The sequence below is a fragment of the Ascidia mentula genome, chromosome 5 (assembly GCF_947561715.1).
Source record: "Ascidia mentula chromosome 5, kaAscMent1.1, whole genome shotgun sequence".
NCBI classification, from domain to species: domain Eukaryota; kingdom Metazoa; phylum Chordata; class Ascidiacea; order Phlebobranchia; family Ascidiidae; genus Ascidia; species Ascidia mentula.
Genome location: NC_138570.1, coordinates 20,465,396 through 20,475,930, shown reverse-complemented (window position 1 = coordinate 20,475,930; position 10,535 = coordinate 20,465,396). Strand labels below are relative to the sequence as shown.

At 38.3% G+C, this 10,535-nt stretch overlaps 1 protein-coding gene and 1 pseudogene across 1 annotated transcript; one reads left to right on the top strand and one right to left on the bottom strand.

Moving 5' to 3' along the window:
- The window catches only part of LOC145903191 (ankyrin and armadillo repeat-containing protein-like), a 38,855-nt pseudogene that overhangs the window by 11,913 nt on the left and 16,407 nt on the right, over positions 1-10,535 (top strand).
- Positions 660-5,243, bottom strand: LOC145901686 (protein NLRC3-like). Its single transcript, XM_082989447.1, has 9 exons — positions 5,098-5,243; positions 4,776-4,883; positions 4,564-4,596; positions 3,124-4,428; positions 2,356-2,448; positions 1,855-1,926; positions 1,263-1,495; positions 868-1,035; positions 660-800 (listed from the first exon to the last, which is right to left on the bottom strand). The coding sequence occupies exons 1-9, from the start codon at positions 5,177-5,179 to the stop codon at positions 702-704; spliced, it is 2,193 nt and encodes a 730-aa protein (XP_082845573.1). The 5' UTR covers positions 5,180-5,243; the 3' UTR covers positions 660-701.

The window sequence follows — 10,535 nt, the reverse complement described above, 5'->3', positions numbered from 1 at the left end:
TCTTTGTACGTAATAAGGTTTGTGCTATAATGAACCTAATATTGGAGTTGTACTATTGCTTAGTCTCGTGAAAACGCAAGTTTAAGTAGCTACGCAAGAGCTGGGGAAATTCCCATCGTCCGTTCGCGACGTGTTAGAGTATCTACCGGGAAAAGTAGCCTAGGCCCAGACTCCTTTATTGCCCTAGCTGCGATTCCAGTGAACTAAATTACAAAGGATACGTTAAATTACTCTTCCGAAGCCCGAATCACGTTTTCCTGTCTAGATTGTGTGATATCTTTTCAATTTGTGTTTATTCGAACATGATATTTAATTTTGTTTCAAAAAAAAAATTTTGACGAAATGACAGAAGTTGGAAAACTTATCAAATTCGCGCATCTATTGGTTGGTCGTAATGTGCTCAATTTACAAACAGATATTAACTAAAATATTAAATCTTTAAATCAAAAGTGTAAATCTTTGTTTTTAAAACTGCACGTATTTTAATTGCCGAAAAAATCGGCCGGTGTTCAATCCTAATATTATTTCTATTTGTTTAAAAACCCCTACCGGCATCGTTAAAGTTTCGGTCTTGGTGACCGCTGCGGAAGAAAAAAAATGGCGGAAATTTTGTTTTTGTTAAATTTATTTATATTTGAGGAATCACGAAAACACAAATAGTTATGAGGAACATGAGGTAGTTTTTGTGTTGAGCTTCTGCTTCAATCCGAACCACTGGAGTCAGAATCACTCGGATCCGAACCACTGGAGTCAGGATCGGAGTTGGGGGGGATCTGTCCATCCAAATCCCAAACTTCCGGCTGAAAAGTCACAAAAGTTTTGATTTTATTAAAATTTACAAATAAATCTTTTAAATTAAATCCTCACAGGATCTTCCATATTCCCAAGTGCGTCCTTCACCATCTTAATCGAATCCGGATCCAATTCGCACTTACTCAGATCCAACATCTCCCCAACCTTCGGTAAAATCCCACAAATTTTTTCCCCATCTTCTCTTCGATGAAAGTCGTTGAAACTCAGGTTGAGAGTCCACAACTATTTAAAATATAAATATTGTTTGTAGGAAATGTTTTGAAGCTCTTTAAACCAGGAATAAACAAATATTAAAAGTGGAAAAGAGTAAAAAATACACAAACAAAAATTATTCCCTAAACTACAATAAAAATATTTTATGTCATTTTTCTTAAAATCGAAAACTTTGGTAAAAAATGCTTTTATTAAAATAAAAACTTATTCACAAAATGAACAAAAACCGAACAAACCCCGTATTTCATTCTTTTTATTGCTTCACAAATAATCGTTAAATCTTCGGAGTTCAGGTCGCAAACAATCATCCACAGCCACAAATCGTTTCTTGTAACTTTTGGTAAAAATTCCGACAAAACCTCAAGGATTGAGTGAAGTCGGGTGAAGGAAAAATCCAACATCTGAGGACAAAACGGGGCGAGTTTTTCTAGATGGCATTTTTGGATTTCCTTAAAATCCAGGAATAAATCTGAAACAAAACAGGAAAGTTTATCAAAAAGCAGATGTCTGGTTTCCAGTTTTAACAAAATCACTTAAACTAAAACTTACTTTATTCTTGCACAGAATTCCCCACGTTTAAGTCGGATTTAATCAACACAAGAACCAACAAATCAATCCAATATAAAACGTTTAAATTATCACAAAATATTATGAAAGAAATAAACACGACCTTCCTTTACAAGATTTTTTAACAACTGAAAAAAACTGCACTGAGTGTTCGGTTCAAACAATGGCTGTGTGACGTAACAAACCCACCCATTGTTACATAAATAAATGTTGTGTTTACAAACACGCATTAAACTGTTGGCATTCATATCATTTACTCACTCAGTAGATCGTATTGCAAGGGTTGAGATTTGAAATATCTTGAAAGCGCATCCAATAATTTCGCACTTTTGTCTGGAAAACAAGAAAGACCAACATTTGCAATGGAAATTGTAAAAATGTATTTGGTTGCACGAATTATTTGCACTCATATATATTTTTACAAACACAGCCACTATTTGTAGAAGCTTTGCGTTACCATGTGCTGTATTAAAAAACGCAGTGCAAAACTAACCGCAGTGCTGTGAAATTGTTGAGTATAAATATGTCAATTCAAATAGCATACGCGACTGCGTATTTTTGTAATGTTATGAAGGCAAGGCAATGACCGATACATGAGAATAACAAAAAGCAGATTTGATTGGTTTACTCCAACTTGTAGCCTGCTAGACTCACATTGAAGTTACGTTGGCATTTAGTTTTGGTCCAGTTTTGCAAGTTTTTGAAATATTTTCAGTTACTTGACCTTAACAGCTTAACTGGCAACATCAAATGCAACAAAACCTTTTTGTGGAATGCTGGGGAATGTCATCTTGCTAGCGGAACTAGTAGCACATCCAGGGTCCAAGTTGGTTTCAGTATTGTCACTTCTTGAAGCTGTCAGCAATAAAGAAATTATGACACAAAACGCAGTAACATTTCATGCAATGGCATGATCGCCCCACTGCGCAGATCCTTGCTTGGCGATCACAGCTAACGTATCGCGAATATTGTGTTTTCAGGCTTGGCAGCCCAGGCATTGCAGCCTAGCTGGATCAGCCACTTTTTCCTGACAAGTCGGAGCAAGATTTGAAAAATCAGGTGAGGTTTGAACTCATGACCATGGGCCAACCAACGCTCTACCAACTGAGCTACAGGAGATCTATACCACTAATATTTCATGCAATGGCATGATTGGCAGTATCGCCAAGCAAGGAACTGTGCAGTTGGGCGATCATGCCATTGCATGAAATATTACTGCGTTATCTGATACGGTGGTAGAGATCCCCTACGTGTATGTGAAGGTTGCCTGGCAAGTTGTGCGCTTGCGCACCAGTGTCCCTTCGCCACAATATACCCCGCGAAACCACTGAGCTCATATAGCTCAGTTGGTAGAACGTTGGGCCTGGTCAGCCCAGGGTCGTGAGTTCAAACCTCACCGGGAGCTTGATTTTTCAAATTTTGCTCCGACTTGTCAGGAAAAAGTGGCTGATCCAGCCAGGCAGCAATGCGTGGGGTGCCAAGCCTGCAAACCTTATGACACAAAATATACAGATTAAGGAATGTACTTACAACTTTCCTTTCCAAGCAAGAGGCCACAAACAAATCGTCGCGTCATGTTCCAGTGTTCTTCTCCAACCAATGTATCAAGGAATTTGTCGAAGTCTTCATCTGGCATGAACAAGGAAATGTACAAAGCAGCAGAAAATTCCTGAATCATTTGGTGAACAAAGAAAAAACAAGAAGCTGCAACATCGAAAACTTTTCTTTCTGAAAACCACGAAAATTTTGGTAGTTTTATTATAACATCTTGTACTTTAAGATACTCCAGGCCCACATTTGAGAGTTCTTGGTGGGTAAATACAACAGTTTTACGAGTCATTCCATTATATGCCATTCTGCCAAGTGCTTCTCTCAAAAAGTGTATACTACCCTTAGCATGCTCGGATGCATCGAGTTGTTGCAAAACAACATCAAATAAGCTTGTAATTGTGCCAAAACAGTTTTTGTCACCAAACAAACCAGCATACACAGCAAACTGCAAAAGTAATGGATTGTGACAAAAGTCTAGCATTTCTGGAGTTTCTTTAAGTTTTTCCCACAGTTCGTTTGCCTTTTCTCCAGCATAGAAATCAAATAGCTTCTTCGTGTTTTCTGTAGTAAGGTCACGGATATATATAGTGGGTTTTGGACGAAGTCCCACAGGAATGGAAAGCAGTGAATGAGGACGTGATGTAAAGATCAATGATGATTTTTTGAACAGGGTTTTGCTGCAGAGATTGGCAACAAGCTGTTGAACTGTGAACCGAGTTTTATAATCTGTATTAATTCGCTTCATATTTTCTAATGACCATGTTGCCTGGTCCAGACCATCAAATACCAAAACACATTTTTCTTGGTTTTGTTTCATCCATTTAAATGCAGCATCAAGGTCAGTTTGCTTAACATCTGGAAACTGCCTATCAAGTAGGAGTTCTTGAAGTGTGAGTTTTTTATCTCCATAATCTAAATTCATGAAACTTAGGTGTAACACCAAATACCCATTTTTGTTTTTTCTCAAAAGTTTCTTGGACAAAGTGGATTTCCCTGCACCAGCTGCGCCAATAATGGCAAGAAACTGATCACCACTTTCGATTGTGGAAAGCAGCTCATCAAAAGTTATAGGCTCTCCTTTAACTTTATTTTCATTGTACCTTATCGTTGATGGCACAAACTCTTCACCTTTCTTGGTATCAATACCTTGGTAGAAATCACGTTTCTCCAGCTGTGGACAAACATCTGGGATTCCTTCTTCATTTAAACCAGAAAGAGGTGTGACAGACTTAATTTTGTCCTGTTCATGTTTGATGATTTCAATGGCTTCTCGCTGCTTTTTGTCTGCAGACAGAAATATAACTAGAGACAAGTAATTATGGCTCACTAGACATTATCATATGGAAGCATTCGGGCATTATTGTCAGACATTATCTAGGTAAATATTTTAAATGCAGTAAAGAGGATGAAACAGCTTACTTTCATCTGCTTGTTCACCTTCGTTTGATGGACCTGCAAAAATTCACACTAATCTGACTTTAAGGGTATAATATCGGCTTTGTATAAAATGAAACGGTTGGTTGGTGCAAAGGTTAAAAAGTTTCATTGCAAAAATTAAATGTGAACATAAACAGAATGTACCATTTAATGTTGCATTAGTTTACAGTGCATTGAACAGTTGACAAATATACCTGGAGTATTGTAGTTGTTTATTATTATTGGTTGATTGACATTGCCCTGAACTGCAGCAATGCTACCAGTTATGGTTGCTCCCGGTGCTGATATGTGCTGTGTGGAATCTGATTCAAAGTTAATATCTTGTTAGTGCCTGAAATATCATTTGTACATTACTTGCCTAAAAATAAAATTTTTATTTTAGTTAGGCTACTTTAATTAAAAAGTCACTATGCATGATACATTCCCAATAAAGCTAAGGTTTAGTATGAGGCATAATTGATTTTAGTAACTTTCCACTCAGTTTTATGTAATAAAGGAGAGAATAACACATTAGACCTGCTTTCTGTTGGACAACTTTTGAACCAGATTCCGAAATTGTTGTAGTCAGTCTTCTTCTCTTGCTTTCTGACTCCGTCATGATGTTTGTCGGCAATGTCCCTCTTTCGAAAACAAATGCAGCAACTTGTCACAATTTTTGAAACCTTCTCACTGTAAACAAACATAAATGCAGCTCACAGAAATCATTTCTTTAATCCAAGCTCAAACTACAAAACAAAACCTCAGTACAGATTAATCTTGCAACTCTTTAAAACCAAAGAAAGTCTGCATAAACTTATTTATGTAAATAAAACACAAGGATATTTCGTTGGTACTCCAGCGCAATCCTTTCACCCTGCTTGTGACATTGTGACCTCTGTAACCCAGTTATCCTTGCGCAGACGACTGTGGACGCTACCGCTTTGTGGCACTATTGAGCAAACATTTAAAAAATTCGGGTGGTCTGTTTAGATCAGTTAAATAATTAAATTGGTCTTTAATCAGGTTTTAAGCAAGCTTGTGTGCTTTCACCAAAAACAGATTTACTAAAATTAAGAGAATAAAAGAAATGGGCTGAGACATCCAAAAAATAGAAAACATAAAAAATTTTGGAATATAGGTCTGGCCCTTTTTTTCAGAATTTAAATTTGTGTTAAATTTCAGGCAATTTGGCTGAAAACGAATTGGAATAGGATCCTTATATCCTAAATTAATTTCTGCTCTGGTTATCCTGGCTACTATTGTCTACTATATTTTCTACTTGCAATATGGTTCAGACCCATTCCTATGCTCATAATTCATGCTTCAATACATTTGGATTTTCGAATATGATCCTGGTATGTCTGGGGTAAACGTGACAAAAACATGTTGTTCCATGGCGGACCTGGCCTTTGGCTTAAGCTGGTTTACGATTTGTTTAATCAAGACTCGTAATGGAGAAGCTAAACGCCCGCTCGAACGTTTGACGTCATAGCTGACAAACAAAATTAATCTGCGCTTCAGTTTACAAGCAACTTTAAGGTAAAGTAAACCAGGATTTTCGGACGTTTAGCGTCTCGCCCCACATATAATTTTCGATGGCTAACACTTTTGATATGATGACGTATCTTTTCAACCGTTTTTGCGCACGGATATCGAAGCATCACTCGTTCAGGACCTATATGGGTATTAGATAGGAGAAATCCTGTGTTCAAGGCCCTCGGCTGTAATGCATCTAGCGACTGTTCCGCTTGTTTCCCAATGACCGTTGATGGGTCTTGTGACTTACATAGGGACCTGGAATTCTACAAAGTTGAAAAAAAAAAATTGCTCCTGGATGAGACTGTACAGAGCAAGGACTTTTTGGGCCTCCTGGAAGATCATATGACCAACAGGGGGGTATACCCAGCCCTTGGGGGAGGGCATTGACACTTTTTCAGCAACTAAATTTGATGCCATCGCATAGAGAAGAGTTGGAACTTACAAAAAAATGCAAATGAGTGGGTAGTTGAACGATTCATTTTTCTGCAAAATCCAGTTCCATTTTTGGTTGCTCTTTTAACCAAAATATTGAGTAACCAGGGGGGCAAATGGCCCTAGGGGGGTGGCTAAACCATTTTTTCGGAGACTAATTTTGATCAAAATTTGTAGATATGAAATGGATTTTTCATAAAATCACAAATGATTGGACACTTAAACGATTCATTTTGCCACAAACACAGCCTGATTTTTTTGCTCCATTTTCAACATAAATTTCAGCAGCACCCACCAGCAAGTTACTACCTAATTGGAATAGCTCAAAACCACACTAAAACTGCCCCAAACACCTTAAAATTCGCCATGACAACAGCACGCACATGTGCGCCCATTCAACCGTAAATTTAACTTAATTGCGTCACTGCATTGCTTGGTGATGCATGACTTTGCATTGTGACACAGGTCTACACGGTGGGCATTTCCCAGCACCAAAACTAATTTTCATAGAAATACCAATATGCGTCCTTCAAATCCAGTGCGAATTTAATTGCTTTCAATGGCAGACCGATGTTAACTGCGAGTTCTCTCTTATTTGAAGATTTGCTTGAACCCACACAACGCAAGTGGTAAATAATCAAGGCTACTATTCGTGATTAAAACGATATTTTGTCTCATTCTGCAATTATCGTTGTTGTAGTTGTTGCCAACGCGAACCCCATGCTTTTAACAAATGGCGCTTTCTTGCTATACGAAAGCACAGCTTAAACGAGCAATTTAACTTCTGTACAGATGACGAAAGCAACCTTGACTTTTCTTACTTAGCTGGGCTGATCCCTCCAAGACCAACAAGTCACAGTTTTTGCGAGTAAGAAACCTTCAGCAAACAAAGGCAGTTCGTCACTTACGTCACAACCACCGTCTGTGTATTGTTTACATTCCAAACAGTTTACGCTTTTAAGTGAGAAATTGCTTCAGTTGTATGGATTCACCAGTGAGTAACCAAGCGTGTCAAAGTGTGGTACCACGCCTCCCTTATTACGTCACAATATAAAGTAATCACTGCCTCAAACAATGTATAACTGATGTGGGCCCAGATCACAACAAACAAACTTCTACGCGTTTTTTTCTCAGCATTGTGGCTCAAATTTCAACTCGGGCTATTTCTTAAAATCATGCTTGGAGAACATCTTTTAAACTTGTTTGTGATAAAGGTTTGCTTGCTGCAATCTTCACTGGAGAACGAATTAAGGAATCAATCCGCCTTCACAAAGTAACAGTTTCCTCATAAATTCTGCCCAAGTCAACGGCTGTGAGTTTAGTTCCGCATTTTTGTTGAGCGCTGAGAGAGGAAATAATGTGGGTTCCGCTCGGCTGGGCAGCTGATATTTGTTGCGTCACAATCTTACTGCGGACAAAGCGAGTGAGTCGACGACGGAAAGATTGTCAATATATTGTTGGGAAATTATCAAATACCACTTTTATTTTTAATATGTTTTCCCTTTAATGAGTTTCGCGATAACAACTGAAACACCGATTGAACAATTTATTACGTTTTTGTTCTTCCAAGGCAAAAGATAAGAGGACCGAGGGGATTCTAATTGACGAATGGCGAGTTAACCATATTATGAACGCAGATAACTTGGCTGTTTTACGTGGTAGCGGTTTGAGGTATTTACACAGCATTGTTCGTAGTCCGACCATTTCAACGACATCAGCATGTACAAATTCCAACCAAGATTGTTTGTTATTTAGGACATGATAACGTACATGTCACATTGTACATTGTCTGAAAAGTATTTGTCGACGCAGTAATACGTCATACGCGTTGAAAATGATGTATTTTCAAAATTTAGTGTAAATCCTAAACCAGTAGATGTCGCGCAAAAAAAGCCAAAAGGCGTTGCCCAAAAACAACTAATTGCGAAGCCCCATCACTGTATTTCTATGCAAGCAAGTTTCTTTATCGGTAAATAACCTTCTCGAACTTCTGCTTAACAGAGCATATTTGTGTGCAACAACGCAAAGGGTTATACACAGGTGCCGGGGTTTCGTTGCGCAAATCGTCCTTGTTCTAAACGACACTAGGTGTCGCACAAACACAGTAGGTACTTAAATTTCGGTGGATGGTAAAGTAGAAGGATAGACCTTCCACACGATGCATCAACCGACCCTATGGGGTCTCTACTTTGGACGCTACGACCCATCGAATATATGGTGCTAAAAGTACACATGGTCGGTTTCGGCCATTTTGCGTGTATACGAGCGAATAAGGTGGGGGTCTTTGATGGACTCCCAACTCAAAAGTAAAGGCTGCTGCATGCTGAAATTTGGTACGCTTTGTCACAAAGGACATGTCTTTCGATCGCTCCCAATTTCGATTCGATAAGTAGTTTGCTTGTGACGTCACAATGTTACGTATATTGTCCTTGTTCTAAACGCCACTAGGTGTCGCACAATTGAAATATATCTTTAAATGTAACTTTGGTGTAAAGTAGAGGGTTATACCTTTGTAATGATGCCACAATGGACTCTATTGGACCAGTGGTGTTTGCTATATGATCCTGACAATTTGCAGTGGTGAAAAAAGTACATGCTGTTTGTTGTGTTTTTTTTGTAATAACTGCGGTCTACTTTGGCGTGTTTGCTTAAGAAGGCATTTAATAAATCAGTAATAGTCACACAACGCAAGCAGGTTACTTGTGAGACTTTTAAATTTTCATCAAACAACACTTTTGTTTTGTGGGTGTTGTACCTTACGGAGTATGCTATTGCAGTTCGTTGACTGGCGTAGCGCGTATAGAGAGGAAAATTTCGAAGTCTTGTAAATTTCGTTACGTCATAGGTGATGACGTCATTTTTGGTATGGTAACTCGTAAGGTGTCATTTAACATTCATTTAAAGTTTCAGGTTTGTTGTACTAGGGATAGCTGAGATATCAGGTGTGGTGCTAAAAGTACACCAGACCCCAAATTTGACGGAATTCTTGCAGGCAGTTTTAATTGCATTTGGCAGTATTTCATATTTGACCACTTTTTCGATCACTTATATTTTTATTTGACACTGTAATTATTACGTACAACTCTGTAACTTCTGCTGGTGTTCAATGGTTGTCCTTCAAATATACTGACATTGTAAAAATCTTGGATGATCCATTCCAGACTGGAAAAAATGTCAAACAATTTTCCTAAATTTACCAATAATCCGCACTATATGAATGAACTAATGCATTAACATATGAAAAAAAGGGGTCTAGTGTACTATTGTACGTACCTATCTTCTAAAAATCGGGGAACCCCCAAATTACGTCACAATGAAGGTGGGGTCAAGTTATGACGTCACACCAAAAATTACGTCACTGTGACGTCACTAACCGAAGATATGCAACGACGAAGTTTCTCGCCCACACACACATACACGGTTCTCCTGCAGGCACATGAAGGTCGGCAAAAGGCACAACAGCAACGAAGAAATACATTTTTACGCTTCATTGATTACATAATGAAACAAACCTGTGAGAAACTTGAAATTGGGTACGATCAACCACAAGGGTGCGTAAACCAACATATGAAAAAATGAAAGTCGTGGTTAAGGCGCTTTAGCGCCGTTGGCGGTAAACAAGTCCCAAAGTATACATCCATACGTACCAATAAAGGAGACGTCACACAAACTTTAAATTTGGTACAGACAACCACACCAACATACTAAAAAGTTAACTCGATACCACGTTATTGACTCTTTGTTTATTGACGACAAATATTTGTTTGTGACGTAACAATTACATTTAAAGTCGATTTCAATCCGTTCTCGAATACTATAAACAAGAGTCCCTCCTTGACAATCGAGCCCATTCTCAACACAATCCAACAAGTATTTCTCTCAAAAATCATCAAAACTTTAACCGACGTTAACACGCTTTAGCGACGTTGGCGGTAATAAGGTTCCATAGTGTACAATTGTACGTAACAATGATAAAGACGTTGTATAAACTTGAAATTAAGCAC